The sequence below is a fragment of the Accipiter gentilis genome, chromosome 28, assembly GCF_929443795.1.
Source record: "Accipiter gentilis chromosome 28, bAccGen1.1, whole genome shotgun sequence".
NCBI lineage: Eukaryota > Metazoa > Chordata > Aves > Accipitriformes > Accipitridae > Astur > Astur gentilis.
The window spans coordinates 1,971,926-1,996,934 of NC_064907.1; the positions used below are offsets into that span (position 1 = coordinate 1,971,926).

Sequence of the window (25,009 nt, forward strand, 5' to 3'; positions counted from 1 at the left end):
CCTTTTGGTATGGGAAAAGGAAAAATTAGAACTGCTTCTTCTTCAGCCTTGGGGTGAAGACAGTGCTTGTGGCACTGTGTACCCACAACAGATACAGAATTGCTGGACCAGGCAGGCAACAAGCTACTTAAGAACACAGACTCAGGAGATACACGTAACCCCTTTTTTTCCCTAAAATATCTGTCTAAGACTCTGGCAACAGCCAGTACTTCTTAGTGGCAGTTGAGCTCTTATTTTGCAGCAGCAGATAGGGCTGGGCCTTCACACCACACACTGTCAGGAATATTATAGCCTGGAGAATAGCCTGGCTTCTTCTCATTGAAGAATGGAAACTTGCTGTATGATTTGTATGTTCTGATTTGTTTTGATTTTGGCTGCTGAATAGAAATAGGAAGACACAATAAGTTTTGTTTTATGGACAGAAAGTGTATGAAACAAAATAGGATGGAAAAGATAATTGTATAGGTACTGATTGGTTAAAACTACTCTGTCTTTTTTCTTAATCTACAGATCTTCCAGAGAATCTTTATTATTTTTAAGAGCAGCTTTAAAATGAAGCAAGGACTTCTGGTAGAAGACTTTTTACAGTTACACTTTCATTTTAGCTGGATTTTGGATGAAAATTATGTTTGTGTTCATAACATTTTAATGGTATTTCATCAATTCTCTATGGCATCAAAGTGCCCATAGTGTACAATTTGTCTCTTACACTATGTCAAAATTCTGGTCTTTATACATCAGAGCTTTCAGTCACAGACCTTATTTTTAATACCTGATTCAGGTGTATTTTAGGTGTTTGCACTTTGAAAAGGTGGCTCCGATAAAAAATGGTCATAGTTTAATTTTCAAACTAAACTTCCCTCTGAAAATCAAAATCTTCTTAGTGCCTTGAATTTGGATAATTAGTCACTTTCAAAAATTTAGGCTGGTACTCCCAATAAATTAAATCAGAGATGTCTATCTATCTCAAACACAGGATAAAACCACAAATGCTGGACACCCCTCTCACTGTGCCCGTATTTGTGCATGTGTATGCATGCATATATATATCACTTATGCAAAAGTTACTAAGTTTTTCATAACAAAGTTTTTCTAGCTACTTAATTATTTTTGTTGTTCCATAGACTGGGAGTAATAATTGCAGGGAGCTCTGAACAAGTTGACTTTTACGTAATTATAAAAAAATCAGCTTTCTGGAATATTTATTGTGTGATAAGCATTGTTTGGAAAGTAGTTTTATGTGTTATAAATAATTGACTTTTAATTAACCTTTCTTTTCACCGGCCTTTCTTAAAAGAAAAAATAAAGAAAAGGACACACGGCTAGAATTTGTTATGGTATTTATTACAGAGCTTTTAAAAATGTTTTCATAAATGGTTGACTAATGATGGAAAGATTTAGATCCTGCACTCTAACTTGAGCTTGCTCTAGTGATCTTATCTATAAATGATTAGCAGGTTTATGGGATAGGTAAAAGTGGAATTTTCTCTGGTTTTCAGTACAAATCATGCTCAGAACATGTTCTTTGGCATCCTGAAAACCAAAATAGAATAAGAATGTGGTTTTTAATATGAAATATTAATCTAAATTGAAGTATGTTCATCCTCTGGGGGTTCTATTCTGATTTTTAGTGATTACCAAGTATCTTTATAGATGACTGATTTGGTGATTGCTCTACCCAGCATTCAGCACTAGAAATATGTAGCTGTGTAACATTACAGATGGGATTTTGCCAATGAGACATGAATATAAATGGCAAATAAGAAAAAAGATGTTTTTACATTGTCCTCTGAAGAGGGCAACTTATGAACCTTCCCCCTGCCAAGTGCTATCCTACACATGTGGGAACTTAGGCTAGTAAAGTCAAAAGCAGTCTTACCTTGTCTAAATGGTATAAACCTGGAGCAACCCCATTGTTGCCTTCTCCAGGTATTTCTTTATGATTTTGGAAATGGAAAACTGAGAGATTTACATAGTTGAGCAATTGCCTACAAAGCCTGGGGCATGAAGCTCATTAATGCCCTAAATACACTGACCACATCTTACAAGGCAGTTGCTTGAAAAAGCCATCCAAAGGTATAAAGCCAAAATGTTTTTAAAAGAAGCAGAAGCAAAATTTCTTTCAAGAAATGGTACTATTAAAGAAACAGGTGCTACTTTGTACTCAGATATTAAGAGTTTGACTGCTAGTGGCATTAGCAGTCTTAATATACGCAAAATATGTTAGGTGCTTATTCACAGATTTGGGATGATGCTTCTCATATCCCTTTTGCTTTGGGGGGTTATTAGCAAAAGCCTTTCTTATGACTTTTGAAACATTAGAGGAGATCCTATGTTATGGCACTGAGAAGGGGACCAGTTTACATACTTTTTTTTTAGATACTGTGACAAGACATTGCTTTGCATATTATTAAATTTTAAAAGCAGACACCCTTTCTTACCTGAAATGAGGTACAGGTTATCTGAAGGGAATGTATATGACAATTAATGAGTAAAATGAATGACAGAAGTCTCAGTAGGTACTAAACCTTATAGGCTTAGTAAAATTATGAGATACATAAATGTTAAGAGGCTAATCTAAAATGAAAATATATTACAATTTTACATTTCATTATGCTTTAATTTGAAAAAAAATGTTAGTGTCTGTCAGTTTATATCTACAATTGTAGTTACCCTAAAGTCTGATAGGACATAAGTTATTTGAAAGCTAGTGCAGAAAATATTCCTTATGGTTAGAAATAATGAAAAAAAATCAGTATGTGCGTATGTATGCAGATGAGAACACAGATGCCTTTGTCTTTCTGAAATTGAGTGGGGAAAGGCTCAAATGAAGGGTGAAGTAATTTTGGCAATTTGATGAAAGCTTGCAGTACACAGGCAGATCTCTCGGAGGCAATGCCCTCATCAGAAATAATGCTGAAAGGATAATTGATAAGAAATGGATATCCACAAAATGCTGGAAAAGACCACCAAAGCAAACAAAGGCTTGAAATCCTGCCATCTCTGTATCACTTGCTTATACACAGATTGAATCTATTCCATGCCAAAGTAGTGAGGCCTACATGTTGCAGAGGAGCAGAGACTACTTTATTTTCATGTTACAACTATTATCCCATTTTAACTTACTGAGAATACCCACCAGGATACCACTTCAACATGTGTAAAATAAAGTACTGACAGCAGGATTTTATGGTTTGGAGTCCTGCAGTTTGAAGGCTCCATTAATTTCTTTGTGGGCTGGCAAATGGGAGTGGTGTGGAGTAACTTCGAAGAACAGGGAGTCTCCTCAGACTCCATTCTGTCACTCTCCCTACCAACTGTCTAGTGCCTTTCATCCATGCCACCTATTTGTTTAAAGCCAACTGTGATTTTAATGTTAAAAAAAGCACAAATTAGTTTACGGAGACAGGTGTTGATACAGAATGCTAAAGAACATTTCTTTCCTTGTTTGTAAATGACCACCAGAAAAGAAAAGAAAATTTAACCTGTATGAACAGCTGTTAAAATTCTCCTTCTGCCTTCAGGGGGTGATTATTTTCAGTTCTTCAGGGAAAGGTCATCCTGTTGTCAGGCCTTTTCATTACTCTTATACACCATCCCTAAAAGGTTTCTATTGCATGAGGTGTACACCAAGCTTGCTGCAGTGATGCAGTCTGACTATAAGCTACGTCCAAAGACAGCGTGTAGCTCTACTCATCAGGCACTGACTGACACTATGGAAAATTTTTGCTGCACATAATCAGGCCTTCACCACTCACATCTTTGTGACTAAAGGTGCTACTTGTTGTGGACTAAGTTTTTTCCACTCATTTTCCTGCAGTTGCTGCATATAAAATGTTGGGAATAGAATTTTGTTACCAGGGAAAACAAAAACTGACTGAACTGAAAAAATGCTGAAAAAGAATTTGCTCCAACTTTCTCCCCTCACAGCATATATACAGAGTATTAATCTTCAGACAGGCGAAGGATGATAACTGGTGTCAGCAGGCATGCACTGTGATCAACAATGATTTAATTCCATTCCAGTTCTAACATTTAAAAACATTATGCCTTCCAACTATCATCAATCAAGTCCTTGTTTAGGAAATACCAAATTAGTTGCTGTTGCTAAAAGGCCATCAATAGGTTTTTATATTTAGGGGGAATATTCCACTGTTATTGTTTGTTCAGATTTGGTTGTTGGCTATTAACTTTTCAATAGGAATGTTACAAAAGGCTTGTTCAGCACATCTGTATCTTCAGACTTGAGATGGAAGGGAACCATCTGCAAAGCATAAAGTATCCTTGGCACAACCATGATCTTACAGGCAGCTGCTCTCCCATCCATGAGAGAGGGAGCTGGTTTCAGTGCCTGTGATTTCCTTCTAAATTATTTTAAGTTACTGTGGTTCACACAACTGACTGGGGTTATTTTGGCATGTAAGTAATCTGATTAAGGTTTGATCACTAACTGGATAACTGTGGTTTATTAAACAGTCTAGTGGGAAAAAATAAATGTGTTCCATGCCTAGAAAGAATGAATAACAATAAGATATTATTCTTCAGTTATGAACTGAATTATTTAAATCTACCTTGACTTACCTCACTGAGTTCAGTGTAGCTTGTTAAGGAGAGGAAGGGGAAATTTGAGCCTGTTTTCCCTCTAACCCAATTTATAGTTCATATAGTCACACCCAGTTTATAGTAATTTTCTTCCATTTTTCATTTTACAGCTTACATTTTATAGATAATATTACTGTGTTTGGACAGATTAAGTTCCAGGCAATTTTGCTGCACATTTTGTGGCCTCCTACATAGTAAGTATCCTGCAGTGAGTATCATGTGTTTGCACAGTTGAAGGAAGAATGGATTAAATACAGACAAAGCATGACCATTTGAAAGTGTGGTTTTGTGTATGAGTAGTAGAAAACTCTATGAATATTTGAACAATATTGTTAAGATGAGTGAAGTAGGCATGTGTGAGCAGCTGGTTAACTACTTCATGACATGGCTGCTCCATTAAACTGATCTGAAATTGTACTGATTTTCTCCAAAAATGTCTGGTGCCAGTTTCAAGCTACATTTTTCATGGCCTGATCAGAATGTTGAGAATGCAGTGGTCCACAGATTACATCATATTTTTCTAACTGAACGCTTCAGTCAGGCTTTAACTTTTCAGTCTAATTCAATGCCTGTTAAAATCAATGGAGAGAGCTTGCGAGATTTGACTAGGCAGTGAAAATACAGAAACTTTAGAGGGTTCTTTATAGAAACACTCCCTCTAACTTTACTCTTAACTTAAAAGTTGCATTTTCTTACCTTGTTCCAGGATAAAGCTACTGTTTAGGAAAGATTTGCAGGAGTCCTATAAAATACATAGAAATCAAAATATACCCACTAACCTGAAATGCAAAGTAACTTTCCTGGGGCAATTAATCCAACTGATGGGAAAATCATAATCAGAAGCATAAGAGACATCTGCCTAAATCTCTACATTACAATAAAACACCTTTGTCCCCAAATGCCTAAATCAGCTTCTTGATCTGTAACACTGAGGATTACATTACATAGCAAGGATTATGTTGTGCTTATGTCTCTGTTACTTCATATGAACATGCCAATTAATACTGGTGTGTGTTCAGGTAAGTTTGGTGAATGGTTTCCTGGAGGAGTGGTTTACTGTGGAAAGGTTCAGACAAAGAAAGCGTCAGTCAGTACAATTACAGGACTAATCTAAATCTGATTAAGAAGATAAATGGAAATTTTCTATATACATTTAGATGCATTTATATTGATCCTTCAATATAGTTGTGCATGACAAGTTCATCCCTGGAGGAATTAACATGGGCATCCAGAAGAGGACTAGCTTTGCAGAAGCATGCACTGTGGTAACAAAAGTTATTCTGCTGTTTCTGTAAATTGCAGTGTCCAGTCTTTGCAAAAGGAAAGAATATGTGAACAATGGATCACCTCATCTCTTTCTTCTACCTTGACAGCTTAAGGAGAGAAAGTTTTTATTGGGGGGGGGGGGCTTATTTTGGGTTTGGAATTATGTTTTTATTTTTGCCTATGCTCCTCATTTGCATTAGAGTACCCTTTCTTGTCTACTCTTCTTTCCTGTGTCTCAATGTCTTCACATCTCTTCTTTTCCTTATCATTCCCCAAACATTTTCCTCATTCTCTGCTTCTATTTCTTTTTGCTTTAATCAACAGTTAATTCAAGTCTCAAGTGAACTCTCCCTTTTTAGTGGTTTGCCTCAGTCTCTAACCTCCCCTAGCTGTCTTTACTTCCTCTATAGTGGTTTCCTATTACACTGCTTCTAACCTCACTTTCATAACCTTCTCACTCTCCTATGTCTTTCCTTCCTGGTTCTACTGTCTTTGAAACCCCCTCTTCCTACCCTAGACATAGTGAATAGTTTCTATTCCCTATTTTCAGTTTTCTACTCCTTGTCTGACAGTTTCCATGGCTTTCCTCCCTTCTTTCAAGCTGTCTTAAGGCTGCCTTGCCTGCTCTTCCCTGCTCTTCCTTGCTCTCACTTCTGGCCCTCCATTCCTTTTACAAAATACTGTGTATCTCACACTTTTCTCTGCATGCCTGTCGTCTCCTGTCAGTTCTGGTTATGTATCGTACACTCTCACAATCAGCAGATGTGGGAAATAAGATATTTTTAAGAGATTGCTGCAATTCAATTATGAGAACAGGCACTGGAAAGACAGAGCACAGCTCCTCTAGTGGATAAGAGACCGGTGCTGGATGTGACAGTTTGATTTAGTAATCAAGATGAACTTGAACATATCCCATGAATGCATCCCTGTGCTAGAGGTGGGTTTCCCTATTCTGAAGAGTTTTGTTCGTATGTCAGTATTAAAGAATTTCCTAGGCCACCAATCTCACTCCAGTCCCGCAAAATTTCAAAAAGACTCTGAGCCATGTGCAGACTGAAACACTGCAATGGCTGCCTTTGCATTTCCCACCCATGATTTAGGCTTTTGAGTGACAGCTTTTTCTTTAGCATGATAGGCTTTCGAACCTGAAGTTGACAGATTCTATAATGAGACCAACTATCATACTCTTAATTCTGGCAACCATTTTTTTTTAAACTTTCTGGCAATCACCAACTAAAGAAATTCAAGGAATATTGAACTCCTGGTGAAGCATCTAAGTCCAATTTTAAAAGCAATGACAATCGGAGGAAGAATATCCTTGCCTTTTGTATTGAAGACTACAATGTACCAACTAGCACATCAAATTCTGCACATTGATAAGCCAGCCTCAGCCTGTGCAGTTTCCTGCCTTATGGCAGGAGACTTTGCCCGCAGAAGACATACTTAAATACAATATACCTAATTTTGAATTACTGTATTTAAATAATAATTCTGTTTCTCTCCTCTGAGGAAAGTATTTCCCCAGTGACAGATCAGCGGTGCTTCCATAAAGAGAAATGCAAAAGTGTGTGTGGGCTATGCTAAAGATTTCCTTATATCAGTTCATAAGGACAACATATTTTGACATATCTAGCAGAAAGTTGGAATCGCCATGCAAAGGCTTGGAAACGCTGTCATCAGTGGGTAGAATTAGCCATATTCTGCAGTTGGCAAAACAGTTGCTTGTTTTTTGTGTCCTCAAAATAATTTTAACACAACCTGCCACTTAAAAAAATTGGATTTCAGTTATCCTAACAAGGGAGAGTTTTCTCAGCTGAAGGGAGCTTCAAAAGGTGAAGCGTTTCCCTGCTGTTCGTGACTGCCAGAACTGTTCTTCCCTGAAGTTGCTGCTGGCTGAAGTTTCTGTTGTAACAGATCTGTGGACCATATTATGAGAAGAAAGGTCAGATAAGCACTGATCCATTTTTCTAGTGTGCTTTAATATATAAGTAATAACTATGAGATTGTAACCTGGTGAGCTAGACTTTGTGCAGCTGCCAGATACAGGAAAGTTTGTTCTGTTCAACTTTCGTTTCATTTAATTCTTCTCTCTAGTTTCTAATATAAACATTGCTTTCTTTAACATAATCTTGTTTCATGAATTGTTACTAAAGCAGGCTGCTCCAAAGTGATGTAAATGAACTTCTGACCTCTGGGGGTAAAAGAAAGGAGATAAAAGATACTTGACCCGTAGCACTCTGCAGAAGATAGGAAGCCAGAATGTTGCCAAGATGCTGGCAAGAGTTAGTACATAAAGCAAGTCAAAAAAGGGGGGGACATGTCAGCCGCAGGACCAAATACTGACAGGGACCAAATACTGACAGGTGTTAAGAAGAATTCTCTTTTACAGTGTGAATATTTTATTTTTTTTTTTACTTTGTAAAAACATTTGCCCTCTGCTGTCCTGCAAACAGCTTTATTAGAAGCACATTTTCAAATTATATAAAGAATCACAGCCAGAGCTGGTTATTTCAATAAAATGTATTTCACTTAATTTGGACCCACTTAATTGGGACAGATGCGTTACTGAAAAACCTTCTAGAGAATCAATTCACAACAGTACATAGAAAAGTCAGGGACTTAATTAGGACAGTAGTCACAAGTTTTCCTTAATGAGGTGTATTTGGCCACTGCCATGAGTTTACACGGTTTTTAACCAGGTGTTAAATATGTGTGAAACACTAAACTTCAATCTTTGCATAGAAACATTGCTGAACAAAGATTTAAAGAAGAACAATAAATGAAGTTCAAGATTATTATTTGTCTTTCCTTTAGCACTCCATTTCATTCTGACCCTACTGCTTCCTTTTGTGTGGGTTTCAGTGTCAGGTCTGGGAAACACTACAGATTTCCATTTGTGTATGTGAACGTCAACATTTTTAAAAATATTATTTCCTGAATAAGCTAGGGACCTGGACGGTAGCAGGCTTCCAGATCCTAGAAGGTCACCTGTGTCATTCCACTTGTGTTATTTTAGCTCTAATGTCCCAGTTCCAGGCCTCAAATTGCTCTGGAGTCCAGGTGAATGTGCAGGCCTGAATTATTCAAAATTACTGAAACACCGTTCAAACAGCTTTTTCTAGCAGTAGACATTTTGGTGTAAGGATTGGGAATGCAGCTTTATGTGAAGTAATGTCAGACCATAAATTCCTCCCCTGGTACCCAAAGGACAGAGACACATTTGTTTCATTCCATGGGACTTCCACCAGAAACTGCAGAGAGAGCTAGTCAGTGAAGTTCAAGGCCTTTCACCATTTTCAGTGAGGTTTCCCTAAACTGTGAGGTTTTAAAAATAAAATACACTCTTTATCATTGCTTGATATTTACATTCAGAGATCCTATCTACACAAAAAAAGGTATTTTTCTGTACAGCCTGAAATGTGAATTCAAACTGATGTAAAAACAACTTATGCTTTCTGAGGACATCATTATTTTTTAATGTGTTATTTGATTTAGTTCATTCATTTTGAGAACAGCTAACTGAAAAGTTGTTCTAAAATATAATATTTGTAAGGAAAGTTTGCAATTAGACTGCTGTAACTGGGGAAGAATATCTTTTGTTTTCAGCTTCACAAAGGATAAAACTGGAGTTCTCGTATGTCCTGTGGCAAAAGGGGTCAAGGACACTGTTAAGGAAGATTTTAGAAAATAAAGGATTTTTAGATAGGAGATGATTCTTCAGTTTTCTGCTAATGCACATAAAGTTAAATCTTTCACTCTCTATATTTAGGACAGGTTCTTTTCAAGGCATTTGGATGTCTAAACACAGGGGGTAGGTTCCTAAGGTACTCCTGGTGTTGTGAACTCACTCACAGTTAAATCAGTTCTCAGAAACCATAAGAGACAGCTAGAAATAATCTTTTAAAAACCAACACAGTACTGAAGAATGTGATCACATTTACTAGAACCTTCTTGCTTGTCTTGGGGAAAACAAAGAACTCCAAAGTCAACTTATTTTTTATCCTCACCTTGATACTCTCAGCTCCACAGGCTGCTTGAGCCTGCCCTAGTGATTCAGAAGAGGGTTGGAAAGAGGAACTCCAGTTGCTTTGCAGAGCAAGGACCCTGAGAATAAATATTTTCTATTCAGCTGTGAGCAAAACTCAGAAAACTGGAGGACAGAGCCATCAATCATGGGACGCTTTGATATTCATTCTGCTTTGCACAGTCTGGAAAATCTTCTGCTTGCAATACAATAAGAGAGAAAGAAGCAGCAAGCTTGTATGAGTTGTTATGGATGTGAGCTGTCTTCACATGTGCTTAGCTTTTCTAGGGACTGAAGGAGGTACTATCATTATGCTGGCTTGCTTTGTCCCCATCTGGAGCTGAACTGGTTTTGGGGATAACTAGGGTACTCTCATGAAGCATTAGGCTGTAAAAGGAGGAAAAGTAGGAAGCAGCTCAAGACATCAACAGAAGACAGAGATCCAATCTCTGCCCCTCCTCCATGTAAAGCCAGCTCTGTCCCTATAATCATCATGCTATACCATAGTATTTCCATACACATGATTAGGGGGCATACTCTTGAGGCCTCACATATTTTTATTTTTGCAAGTTAGATCTGCAGCCCTCATCTCAGTTCATGTATAGAAAATGTGACCCTTAATGCCTTTCAAACTAATAAACAAAGCAGTTATATTTGGACAGCAGCATAACTGTAGAAGTGTCCAACAAAGTGTCCCAGTAGAACTCCAGCATATTGCCTATTTTAACAGTCTGTAATTTGAGTGTTTGTTCTCTTGAGTACCTTCAAATTATGCCAATTTCTAGAGATTAGAGTCTAGGCTAAGTACTCTCCATGAACAGATGTACAGTGGATATCTGTTTTAGTTGGAATAAGGTATATATTTGAACTGATTGCTCATTGCCTGAAAAAGCTATTCAGCTGGCTATAAAAATTGTGGTTTTGACATGGGAATGTTCCTGTGGCATTGTTTTACATAGCAGTGGTTGAATCTGAAACTTTAGATTCTCTTCGGACACTTCAGCTGTGATGTGGTTTGAACTGGAGTACGCAAGGCTCTCTTTGATTCCCTACCAAGGGAGAAGTAAAATATTATTGCATGTTTTTGATGTCCAGAGAAGTCTACGTTACGTTCTCTGCAGGATTGCCTTGTTATGGTGCAGGTACATTACCTTCCTGGTAAGTAATGACAATTTATTTTTCTCATGCAGGAAGTTGAATTAAAGGAGTCAAGCTTATAAACTTGAATTTAGTCTAAATCACTTACTGGAAAACATTTCTGTTTAGAGACAGAGCAGTCACTAAATGTTAGTAAAAGACTCTTATTACTGCTGTTTCATAGACTGACTCAAAACATAATCATGGGCATATCCCAAGACTTCATCTGCTTCAGGCAATGCAGTTAGAAATTAGATTAAAAAAAAAAAAAGCATTGTGGATGCTGTGCTCCATATACAGCCTGAGTGTTCCTTGAATAAGTTCTTGAAAAATGTAGATGAAATGGGGATGTATTACCAAAAAAGTTTATGTGCACGCATGGATTTCCTCACTCCTTACAAAGTAATGCTGCCTCCTGATAGAAGAAAGAAATTAGAAAATCAGCTACTCACTTACATGAGTGTCTAGAGCTAGAAAAAGACTAAGGAAACGTATGTCACAAAAGACTCTGGATTTTGTGATTTAATTATTTTGACAAATAGATACGTTGTTGATTCAGGGAGACTGATGTAGTACAATAGCTGCTGCAGATTAAGTTCACAAAGCAGTGAGCGTTTTTCAGACCATCTTAGTCACCATTCATTGTTAACACAAATTAGCTTAATTTCAGTTAGTGGGGAATCTTCTGTTTACTAGGTTTAATCTTACATATAATTGGAACTTTATATTGAAGGAATTTCTGATGTATATTTTTAGCTGAGTTTTTACATTTGCATTACATTTGAATTAGGCATTTTTGAACCATGCATGAAGAGCAGCTGCAAAAAGGATGATCTGTGGTTTTTAGAGTACACTGTGAAAAATATGGAGCTGCTAAACTCCATTTCTGACTGTTCTTAAATGAATTGAGGCAAAGTTTCTTTTGGAGTTTTGCTTGAGTAAGTCCTATAGGATTTGGCCTAGTTTTGCCTGTCTTCAGTAAGAACAACAGTGTAACTGTGGTTTGTTCATAGGTTGTCACAACACAAATGGCCTCTTGAAACAAAGACCTAAAATGTCAACTTCACTACACTGTATGAGTATTGACTTTAACTTTGCTTAGTCAAGAACATTATAAAAAGAAAACTGCAGATAGATGGAAAAAAGGCAGAGACTTCAGAAGGAAAAAATTCAGTTGTTTAAAAATAGGTTGGGTCCTATGTGACCATTTAAAAAAAATTAAGCTATAACAGTCATATTTTTAAAAATAAAATATCTCTACTGTGCAACTTTTGCTTTCTTCCAACAGAATGGTGTTGTGTTGAATTTCAAGGCTGACCCTGGAAAGCATCTTAGGTGGCAAAGCAAAGATCAAGGCCAATGTCAATTTTTTCTAATTTATATTTCTCCAATGCTTTCAAAGTCTGGAGGCAAGATGAAGTCTGACTGGATTGAGGGTATTATATTCCTATATATGTCTCATGCAGAAATTTCTTGGGACTAAGAAAATCATAGAAGAAAAAATCCCTTATACTTTTTGGCTTAGTATAAGATGTGCATATGTGAAGTGTAACTCAGGCGAGGCTTTTCAAAATCTCTTGTTTCAGACTGATACTCATGACTGTGGCGGGTATCCTCGAATAATGAAATTGCTATTAGCAAATGACCCTCTTCTCCAGAATCACATGAATGCCACTGTGCTGTGCTGAAAGAAGAAAATGAGGTCGTATTTCACTTAAGGACAGAATGAAAGCTGGAACTGGTTTCATATTTCTCGCCATATTTTCTTTTCCACTCTCTGTCATATCTGCATGGATGATGGTTAACAGGGTGCTTTGCTTCTATGTGAGGAAGGATTTGTTATTGCTTGCTCACTATTTTCCGTAGCAACACAATGTCTCTGTTTAAGATCCAGTGGAGATGAGCAAACAGAAGAGCCTTTAAGAAGCAGTTTGTGAAAGAAGCTAAATTAAACTTAACCCCTTCAGGTTAACTGTACAGTCAGTATTTATTCTGGTATTAAAAAATGTCTTGTTGAGGGCCAGAATGCCCTCAATCTTTAAGCACAACAATGGCCATACTGGGCCAGATCCAGTCTCCTTAGCACTGAAAACCATCTCTGCCAGTACTGATGAACAGAAGAACACAAAAGCAGGGCAGACATGACATGATAAATGCCCTGCTATACCCATACAGTCCTTCCCTCCCCAAGTTCTACAAGCTGCAGCTGAAGAACTTTCTTGACTAGAAGAGGTGTCTGTGTTTTTAAATGCAGGTGTGTACAAAGTGGTTGGTTTGGAAATAATTTTATCCTTTATTTACTCCACTAATGGCAGGAGACAAATCATAGTCTCTCTGTTTGGTTGCACACTACAGTCATAGAACATGTAAGAAAAAACAGGCACAAATCTGAGATTGGAATCAGAGACTACTTGAAAGGTCCAAATAATTTACTGAACCTTTTAAAACCACAGAATGAGTATAGAAGTACATAGCATTAAAATATCTATTCTGATGACCACATTTTGTTTCCAGAGAATTAGAAGAGCAAGTGAATAGTAAATTAAGACTCATGTGAGGCTGTGAAAGATGAAGTATCCTAGAGACATACTCAGCACATGGAAAAGGCTACGAAAACAGTGGTAAGGATACACACAACAAAAGATTTGTGCCCTAGACTGGAAACTGAAATATGTGTAGGACTTCGTGCACAGGTGCTGCTCCTGTAGCAACATTTCGTAGAAGCAGTAGCCATTTACAACTCACATTTCTTTAGAATCCTTCTCCCTACTGTATACTACATTACCTACCTGGTGATAGCAATAGTAGCTAAGAACAAGAGAGAGAGGTAAAGAGCATTATCTGGACAGTTTTTCCTGTCATTGCAAAAGATTTTGAATTGAACAGTCCAGTCACCAGCACTGTCAACTCTCATAACTTTTATTGTAAGTCCTTCCATATGTGAAAGGTGCTTTAAGCCCTAAGTCCTGGAGTAATTTGCTATATTGTAATATCTGCACTTTTACCTTCCTTTCCCTCATGACTGCAGAGAAAACCTTGAAAACACACACTCTAAAGCCTGACAAGATATCTGAACAAATGAAAAGAATTACCAATTTTTAGCTCCCTGACTACCAAGTCAAACCCAGTTCACAGGACCCTTGTTCAGGCAGGCCTGCCAACACCTTACAGAGTTGTTTGACTTGGTACAACAGCCCCAACTCTGCATCAAACTGGTCTTTTTCTTCAGTGTCTGTCCAGCCAAGGGTACTGTCATTACTTTGACAATAGAAAACATCCTGAAGTAGTCATGTACTCACTCTTCAATTTAGAAAATAAAAAATTGCCACTGCTTTGAAAATAAGAATTAAAATAAATGTTAGCTAATCTGTGACTGCTCACTAGCAGCTCTTGGGTTTATAATGTTCGCTTTCTATTTAACAGAGATAAATTTGGATTCCAAGTATAATGCTCTGGTATTTCTACTTTTAAAAATCATTAGAAACCATATGGAGGTGGTTTGCAAATACTAGTGAAACATGCAGTGCGAGAGCAGCAGCAGTACTCTGGTAAAAAGGGCACCGAGTACATCAGGACACAAGGAAGGGTAAAGACTTAAGTCTGTAAGTAAAACCACATCTTTTTGTCAGCCTTATCTAAACTGGCATAAGAATACTGTTCTCTCACCCTTCTGGTTTTAGTCAACCTTGTTTTCGTGGTTTGTTTCATCACCAGACCCACACAACTGAATAGCAGCCATTTTACATGACTTAGGCTACTGTACTATATTGAAGAATGGATGTAGGATATTGTAATTAGGATTTTTCCTCTGCTACAACAAAATTGTGGTTATAGACACTTTTAAATATGATTAAACAATCTTAATATGCCCAGTCATAGAATTACGAAAATATCAAGCAACAGTGAATGATAATATAGTTTTTTTACCTCAAAAACATTAAGTTAATGGAAGCAACATACCGACACAAAATAAGTAGCAGCACAAAAGAGAGTAGGGAGAAAATTAAAAATGCCCAGGAATGTAGGTCTTCAATTTAAGCATGCAACAGCAACAGAAGAGACGCAAGAAGACACACAGAAAAACATACTGCAATTTGTGTAAATAGTTTCTATTTTCACAATCCAATCTGACAGTCTTTCTGTAATAGCTACATGTATAGCATGGGATGTTTCTTGGAGTAATTTGTAAGTTATACAACTATGTGTTTCTTGTAATAACTGCTATTTTTTTACCCAGCAGGTCAATGTGATAAACATAAGATAAAAATAACTGCCTTAAGGCTGAATCAATTTCTAAAATTTCTTTACATGTGGCTGAATCTATCATTAAAATCCAGACATGCTGACAAAGTACCTCAGATCCTATCTGGTGTTAAGGCTGTCAGCTTACCGCTCAAGAGATCTGAACAGAGCTCATCTTTCAAGCGTCCATTCACAGATCTGACGCGCACGTGCACCAGCTGCGGAAATTTGGGGGTTTTGCTGTATAGTAAAACGCAGCTCTCACTGCTGGCACGCCTCAGTCAGGCCCTGGGGCAGCAGCTCGGCCTGAATGTGGTGTGGCAGCGGGCTCGTGCACAGGCCCTCAGCTGGGCTCAAGGGGCGGCAGTGCTGCACAGGGCTGCGACAAAGGGGTGTCTGCGCCACACAGGGCTGTGCCAGAGCACCTGAGCCCGCTGGGGCACCCGGGGCCAGCGGCCCCGCAGTGGGACCTGTTGCTTTGCCCCCATAAGCTGTGTGGCAGGGCCCTCTTTCATCTTGTCACACTGTCCCTCAGGAACAACGCTTTCCCCTCACTGCCCCTGGGCATGGGTAATCATCCACAGCATTCAAAAGCAAATGAAGGAAAGGAGACTGTAAATTCAAAGGAATTTAAAAAAATACATATTATGAAGAGTCTTACCGCCATGATGTCTTCCAGGGGCTCCCACTTCTCCTGAGGTTGTCAGGGTCTGGGGCTGCCTTTCCTCCCTCAGCCACTGCTCGCTGACTCTAGTGGGCAAGCCCCAAGATTTAGGCCAGCCCAGCCCTTCACCCGGCATCTCAGCTGCTGTGGCAGAGGGTCAGGTTCTTCCCGGGGCACTGCGCCCAGGCCTCTGGGGACAGCCATCCACTGCTGGGGCTGCTTGCAGCCCTGCCGTCCCCTCAGTGGCCTCCGTGACGGTGTGCTGCATCCGTGCGCAGGGCTGCTTCGGAGCTGTCTCTGTTTCACCTCGGTGCACAGGATGGGGCAAGTGATACACACAGGGCCCTCACAGAAAGAGTGGGAGCCCTGAGAGAAACCCTCTGCTCTCCCCCTCTCCTTGCTTCAGGCAGCCCCAGCTTCTCCAGGCTCCCAGCGCCTTGCTGCCTTCTGGGTCCGTGACAGGTCTCTTCATTTCAAGGTATTACATGTATTTCTTACACTCTGATTAAAACTTAAGAGTATAGTTTCAAAAGGCACAGCAAGCCGATCTAAAGCTCACTGCCACCAAAGGGGGTGTGCGTGCTCACCTGCCTCCTCTCCCCTCCTCGCTGTCAGGCTGGTGCTGGCGCTTGCCAGAGCCCTACTTATGTACCAATTCCATTAGCTAAAATGGCAAAAACCCCACAATGAAAAAAGGAATATGTCTCTGCCATACTAATGAGTTAAATCACATCACAGCAAGGCCCGGAGTGTGCCAGAGCAGGTGTAAGAAAGGAGGTGCGCAGCCAGCAGCAGGAGGACTGGGAATAGGAGGGAGGAGAGATTAAGTCTCCTCTTGACCATGTTTGATTCGTTTATTGAATTTCAGTCTTTGTTTTATTTTAACTCTGAAACCCAGGCATAACAGCCTGGCATTGTCAGGCCTTTCCCCTCAGTCACTGGTACATGCCAATGGAGTGCTGCCACCATTTTGGGACCTGGCTCAAGCAGCCATCACTGCTCCTCTCACTGCTCACAAGGGCCACCAGTAATGAGTTTTCTCCTTTCTAAAACAAACAAGAAAAAATTCCTAGGACAGGAATTATTTTTATAATATTTAGGAAGTGATTTTACCATTATGCTACAATGGCTGAAATGCAGTCTGAGACCCTTTCATGAATGAAAAATAGAGCCTGGCACAATGCCTAGATGTGCACATCCCCAAGGTTTTGTTCAGAGAAACATTCTTCTAGAGAGTAATGTAAGCTTCCCCTGTGCAAGCCAACACACTCATACAAACACCTGTAATTTTCTAAAGTGGGATGTGAATATTTTTCTTAGAATCACACAATAAAACCATGAGGAAAATCCTGTGCAGAAGAAAGCATTATAATCCGCATGTGCAGTAATCTAATAACATGATCTAATAATGTGTTCGTATGGGCCTAATCTTGGAAAGCTCTCTTGGGTGTGATAAAATTTAGCAACTAATGAAACATATCTTTTTATGCCTCTCCTGGAAAACTGGAGGCAGCCAATCCATTGCTTTTTAGCTTTACTCTTATCCCTCTTCCCACCCCACAGACAGAATTGTTTTTATCAGTGCTGAAGGTAGATTGAAGAGTTTCTAGTGTAAAGACATAGGCATAGAAAAATGCAGTGGTTGAAGTTTAAATCAGCAAATTTGAAACAGGAAATAAAATATATTTTTAACACTGAGGTACATAACTGCTGGAGCAGTTTACCACAGGCATGGAAAACTCAGCATGTTTTGCACTCCTTAAATTTAAATTGGCTGTCTTTATAAAAAGATATTTTCCAGTCAAGTTTTTGGGGTAACCATGGAAATTTCTGGATAGGATAGGCAGAAGGTCAGGTCAGGCCAGACCATTATAACCATCCCTTTTTGCTACAAACCATGATTATCATCCTCTGTACCTAACAAGCCATAGGCTGATAGCCTTCCAGACAAGCAGTACATTTTCTAACTGTATTGGGTTTGTGTGGCAAGATTTTTGTAGTGGGGAGGGTTACAGGGGTGGCTTCTGTGAGAAGCTGCTGGTAGCTTCCCCTGTGTCTGACAGAGCCAATACCAGCCAGCTTTAAGATGGACCTACCATCTGGACTGGCCAAGGCCGAGCCAATCAGCCATAGTGGTAGTGCCTCTGTGATAACATATTTAAGAAGGAAAAAAAGTTGCAGGACACACAGAAATGGCAGCTCGAGAGACAAGTGAGAACATGTAAGAGAAACAACCCTGCAGACACCAAGGTCAGTAAAGAAGGAGGGGGAGGAGGTGCTCCAGGCGCCGGAGCCGAGATTCCCCTGCAGCCCATGGGGAAGACCATGGTGAGGCAGGCTGTCCCCCCACAGCCCAGGGAGGTCCACAGTGGAGCAGATATCCACCTGCAGCCTGCAGAAGACCCCACGCCAGAGCAGGTGGGTGCCCAAAGGAGGCTGTGACCCCGTGGGAAGCCCATGCTGGAGCAGGCTTCTGGCAGGACCTGCAGACCTGTGGAGAGAGCAGCCCATGCTGGAGCAGGTTTTCTGGCAGGACTTGTGACCCCATGGGGGACCCACGCTGGAGCAGTGTGATCCTAAAGGACTGCATGCCATGGAAGGGACCCATGCTAGAGCAGCTCGTGAAGAACTGCAGACTGTGGGAAGGACCCATGCTGGAGAAGTTCATGGAGGACTGTCTCCCGTGGGAGGGACCCCACGCTGGAGTAGGGGAAGAGTGTGGTGAGTCCTGCCCCTGAGGAGGATGAAGCAGCAGAGATAACGTGTGATGAACTGACTGTAAACCCCATTCCCCATCCCCCTGTGCTGCTGGTGGGGGTAGGTAGAGAATCCAGGAGTGTTGTCGTCCCCAGGAAGAAAGAAGGGGTGGAGGGAAGGTGTTCAGAGATTTGGTTTTATTTCTCATTACCCTACTCGGGTTGATTGGTAATAAATTGAGTTAATTTTCCCCAAGCTGAGTCTGTTTTGCCCGTGACAGTAATTGGTGAGTGACCTCTCCTGTCCTTATCTCAGCCCAAGAGCCCTTTGTTATATTTTCTCTCCCCTGTCCAGATGAGGAGGGGGGAGTAATAGAACGGCTTTGGTGGGCACCTGGCATCCAGTCAGGGTCAACCCACCACACTAACAAAGTTGACTTGAAAGCTGAAGGTGGAGTGTTCCTTCCCTGATTCCACTGAAGAGTAGATGCCCTGAGTGGCCTGCAGAGAACTGTGAATTTGGAGGATACTCTACAGTTAAGGCCAAATACAGTTAGTTCACCTTACGTGACTACAGATTTTAGATAAAGTCCAGCCTGGAGTAATGAAGGTGGTATACAGTCATGCATCTTCACTTTCCAGTTTCATTTAGTATTGGCCACTTCTGAAAGTATTTGGAAAATCTTTTTTTCCTATATTGGCAATTTCCCCAAAGACCAAAGACACAGATGTCATTTATTATCATTTCTCTAAGTACATTCATTGTAATTTTCTACTAGCAGGGTACATGCTACAAAAAAATAAAAAAAAAAAAAAAAAGGAGAATGGAAACCTAACTTCAAAAAACCTGACAAGTGTCAAGTCCTATTACCAGTTGACTTGAATAGCTGCACTTGATATGGGATATATTTTGTCTAATGCCCAGCTAGCAATAAGTGTTCAGAGGGAAAATTTAATAGAAAAGAAATAGGAAGAAATAATAAGCTGTAAACATCTATATATAATGTAAAACTGTACAAGATTCCTTAGCAACAGTAATGCAGTTAAATCAATATTCTGGCATCAGTGCTGTGCATTTCAGGATGACAAGTTTTGGTATTTTCCAGACTCTTCCACCTTATAGCTGCCCATTAATTACCTTCATTTGTCAGCTGGCAGTACAAACAGGGTACAAATGTTTAGTCTGCTGCATGTGTTAATATCTAGGAGCTGCAGTAGACAGAAGGTTTCCAGAACTCTGCTGTATAAGCACCCTATGAAATTGCTTAGCTCTGATGTTTGCTAGCACTACTAGCATGTTTTCTTTTTCTTACAAATAAAGTAACATATGAAAATGTCTCAAGCTAACACTAGCTTATTTGCATTCTTAACAAAACCATTTCAGAGCAGAGTAGTAATTCCACCTCAATTATCAGTTTTAGATGTGCTTACTTACAAGTTGCATTTTAACATTCAGTTTTAGGGCCAGACTGATTTACACAGTGGAATATTTGCGTAAGCCACCTTGTGTTCCCACCTCATGAATAACAGTGTAGGAGGAAATGGAGGTAGAAGCAGGTCCATAATCTAGCATGTTCTGTAGGTCTTCTCAGGCAGTGAAGCAATAGCAGAGTGAGAAAAGCAGCACATTGAATGTTACTGCTATGCTCCCACCAAGGGAAACAAACTTGATCCTAGGCATTGCCTCACTCAGTCACTTGCTGGGGCAGAAAGTGAACCAGAGTATAAACATGTGTATGCACAAGAGCTTTCCATCAAGCCTGGCACTGGAACAGGCTTCCTCATTGCCATGTAAGCCCAACAGTGCAATGCGTCATCAAGACTCTGACTAGAAGTACAGTACCATTCCTTTTCTGAAGTACCCATTTATTAGCAGCAGACAGTTCCACATTGAAAGAAATCCTAGCAAAAGGCAAAAACTAGGACCCTGCATCAAAACTCCTACTGCCAGTTAGTTAGGAGGCATCCTCAGCCTTTTTGATCACTCAGACAGCACTATAACCCTGTCAGCATTCCTTGGACTAGAGCTTTTCTATGAGCAGCAGCATCAACTGTTCTTAATGCCACTTCTTTTTTCCCAGCTGGGAACTAACAGAATAGATATATGCGGGATTCAGCCCTGTTCCTCAAAAGGATTTCCCAGAGCATGACATTGTGAATTTTTTGATTTACACTTGCTTTCTCAGGCTCTTTTTGCACTGCAGCTGCAGAAAAGTGGTCATTCAATGACCTACTAACTTTTTCCACATAAAAAGCCAGCAGCAGAAGAACTGGCATATTAATGTAGTTCCTCATGTTGCAGTAAGCTGGTATGGATGTAACAGACAGATATGATAGGACCCTGATCTTGCAATGTTTTACAAATATCACCTAGCATCAATAGATTTCTTATATATTTGAAATTAAACACAAGTTAATATTGGTAGGACTGGTGTTGAAGTCAGGTCCAATAAAACTATAGGTCTGCACAGAAGAGAGAACCTAAATGGCCTTTGCTGTCTGTCCATGTGGAAGTACGTACTTCACCTTGTCTGTAAGAACTGCTGAAGACAGCAATAATGCCAGTTTACTTGTTTCTATATGTTAATGGAATATCATGAAGATTTCTATACCTTCATCATTGGTGCTTCCGGCTCTTGCTGAGGCAGCCTGCGGGTTTATACAGCTGAACTTTCCTCATTTATTTTATACAGATTCTTTTTTTTCAGTATAAACACAGATCAAAGCTAAAATGTATTAAAAATGAAGCTAGAGAAAAAAGATGGCAGCTGATCCCCAGAGGGAGGGTTTGAGCCTCCAGGTTGGAGAGACTGGGGAATTTCCTCCTTGTGTCTTAAAGGCTGTTGCTAAGGTGACCACTTTTTCTTCAAGGAGCCTGTGGGATGGACTAGTTGACATACATGCAATATTTCTATTACTAAGACAAAAGAGAAGCACAAGCTGTGGAATCTGTCAGGACAGAGCACAGAAACCCACTTACAAGGCCCTTTCAACTACTGTACTTGTTCCTACTGACATAAGTTGGTAACCTCACCATTTTTCCCCTTTCTTTTGCAGTCATCTTCATTTCAGATGAGAAGGAAAATGTTGCTGTGAATGGCAAGGAGATGATACCTTACTACCAGCAGATATCCAAGGAGAGCATAAGCTTTCCTAAGGAACAGCTCTCCAGCTAGGCATAATCCTTCCATTACAAGTTCAGCAGGTAATCATTCTAAACTTAGCACCATCTGTATATTATCTAACAGTATTCTTTTACAATATAGGAGGTAGTACAAATGAACCTGAGCTTGCTTTACCCCAGAAGCTCCTGTGTTACTGAATAGTTTCAATGGTGCTTCTAAGTAGCACAAATATTTGGCTTGTTTTAGAGCTTAGAATGATTATTTTTACATTTAACCTTCTAGCATTCCCAGTTTTCATAATTTTGTGGTTTTTTACATTGACTTTTGTATCAATATATTTGACATTCACATCAGTTATGTGACTGAGGTTGCAAGACCTCTGTTTTCCAATCTATTGTTTCCCTGTGATGATCTTTTTATGAGATAAATTAATCTTGACAAGTGTTTCCTAAAAAGGAAGAGAGAAAAGTTTCCACTGTTGGCCTATTGAAAATCAAAAGGTCATTCAAATCTGATATAGTTTAAAAAGTTTTACTGTTATTACTGTTTTGATTAGAAGTGTACTGTTTTACCAAAATAGTTATATGCAGGAAAGACTGTTGGGTGGACACCCATATGTAGACGCATTACACTGAAATAGCTAATACAGTTTCTAGAATAAGCATGTTCATCTGCACTAAGGAAATTCTGTAAAACCTTGTAGAAGTAAAACTAGTGTAGATAAGGCTCCCCTAGCAATCTATGGCTCATCTAGGAATAATAAACAATAAGCCCATTCCCTGAAGCTAACTTTATAAAACTGTTGTAAAATACGGAGGAAGGGTTTACGGTTTTTATCAATGAGCTTTATTCTCCTACCAGGTGAAGTGAATGTGACTCCCTTCCCCAGTAACAATGGTACATTATATTCTTTGCTTGGCACCTGCTCCTTTAAATTAGGAGTGACTTTTTTGATCTTTAACCTTTAAAATTTCTCTCCATCAGTGATGTAAAGCAGCTTGCAATATGTACTTGAATAGCAGAGATTTTTCACATTGAAGGAAAATTTAAGCATGTTAAGTAGGTGGATGGCAAAAGAGGATCCAGAAAGCCTTAATAATTTCTTTTCAGTTCATTTAAGTTCTTTTATTTCACCAGATACATTGATTTTATTTAACAGACTTTTAAACTTTTATTTAACAGACACATTGATACTCAGTCTACAGGGAAGTAAAAGTAAAAATGGAGTATGGCAAGACAATGTAGAGCCAATATGCTTCATTTCAATCACTGTCTATTTATAATTTTTAAAGAAAGATTAAAATAAATTTTCTAAATAACCAATTAATGCAATAAAGCAAATACATGAATTTACTTAGACTTGTATTTACATCTATTTACCTATTCTGTTAGAGGAATGTGAGCATTGTTAACTTTGGAGTAAACAGGAGGCATAAACTATTTGATCCTTGGTCGTCTTTTGCTTTGTACTCTTACTTTTTGAGGGAAGAAAACCAAAATATTAAAGGTGTAATACAAGTGAAGAACTGTGAAAAATGTGCCTCCTCCTTACCAGCTACTATTCCTACTGCTGAGAAGGAGCAGGTTCCAAAGCAGGCAGGTGACGGCTGGTGACAGCTAGAGAAAAGTAAGGCTTATTTAGTGTGGGGGTGGCTGGTTTCCCAAGCTCCAAAACTTCAGCAAGAGCACCTGCAAAAACTCTTGGAATTACCTAATGTGCCACAGTTTGTGTTTCTTTTGCAAACTAAAAGTTAATTTTTGTATTTATGGTTTGTTGTTACTTTTTATTTTGGGAGGATGTATAATAATGTTCTGCAATACATTGTATTTGTATGGAGCATTGTTTCATAAAATCATCACTTCCTCAATGCTGAGCCAGTAGGAAAGAATGAAATTTCATTGTAATGTCACTTAGATCTATCACCAATCAGCTCTGGTTTCTTCTCACTTAATTACTCATCTCATCCTAAACTATTTATATCTTAGAAATGCTTGGTTTATTTTTCCCACTCAGAAGGAATGCAACTAGAACAAATTGAAAACAAAAGGAAAAACCTGAAGTTGCTTCAAAATGAGTGAGCATGGAGTTATTCTTCTGAAAACCCTTGAGCTTCTTGATAAATTATTAACACTTAAAAAAGAAAAAGCCTAAATTGTCAGACATTTAACTGCAGACTTTTTGTGCTGAACCTTCTTCCTTTTTAAAGATTTGTAGTGAAAACACTTTTTTTTCACAATGCATTAATTCGTCCTGCTTGTAGAAATTATTTTGGAAGATATCATTTTAAATACGAGTTTCCAGTAATTTTTCCACATTACTTCTTTGCTTGTGGATCTGTGCTTGCAGCCAGTAATATAAAACAATAGCTTCATTTCTTTCAAAGTTGATATGTTTTAGATTCTGAGTATGTTATTCAGTTCCTCTAACATAGTCTGGAGAACTTCTGCAATACATGAAGCTGGGGCTTCCCAACACTAAACCAAAGCATATCATTAAGTTGCTTCCCACACGTTTAAAGTTCCTAACACCTTCACTATACCTGTATTTTAAATGTGTGGGGAACATTCTTTTCTAACATAATGTGATTTCAGCTAAGCTGTGACAATTCTCAGCAGCTGAGGATGTCTTGCTCAGTTGTCACATATTGCTATAATTCACCTTCTCTGCAATAATATTTGCATTACAGCTATTAAAATCCATTAAAAATAAGCCATGTGCAGAATTTTTGGCTTTACCAATGAGGACAACAAATAGAAGCTGTGATATTATACCTTACGGTTAAGATCCAGGCCATCTGGGCCCCAGGAAAGTCAAAATGAGTTTTGCCATTACTTTAAATGACACCAAGTTTTCACCAGATTTTGCAACTAGATCTGTCTAGATACACTCAAGATGGATTTTTTTTCCTCCTTCACAACGGCATGAAAAAATGAGAAATTTTCTCAGAAAATGAGAATCATATCCACACAATACATTCTTAGCCACTGTTTCTAGAAGGATTGCGAGCTACCTCTGTGGTATGCTTCCATTTCCCCCAGTCCTGAGGGTGATCATCAGTGGTGGTTCAGCTGTATCAGATTCCAGCCTCCCCAGATCTGTGAGACCCCACAACACCTTATCAATAAGGATGAGATGGAAACTGCATGAAAACTCTGAGATTTCTTGCCACCACAAATGTGCAAGAGCGGTGTAGCTCAGGTGCATACATTTACCTTATGAGGATTTACTGGTTAACAACAGCCCTGTGCTCTG

The 25,009-nt window shown here is 39.1% G+C and overlaps 1 protein-coding gene across 1 annotated transcript in view; it reads left to right on the forward strand.

Annotated features, from left to right (window-relative positions):
* NLRC4 (NLR family CARD domain containing 4) overlaps positions 1–21,807 on the forward strand; it is a 95,398-nt gene extending 73,591 nt beyond the window's left edge. The window contains 1 exon segment of the mRNA XM_049831488.1: positions 21,689–21,807. Coding sequence (XP_049687445.1) covers positions 21,689–21,807 — 119 coding nt within the window.
* Positions 21,808–25,009: the final 3,202 nt, after the last annotated feature.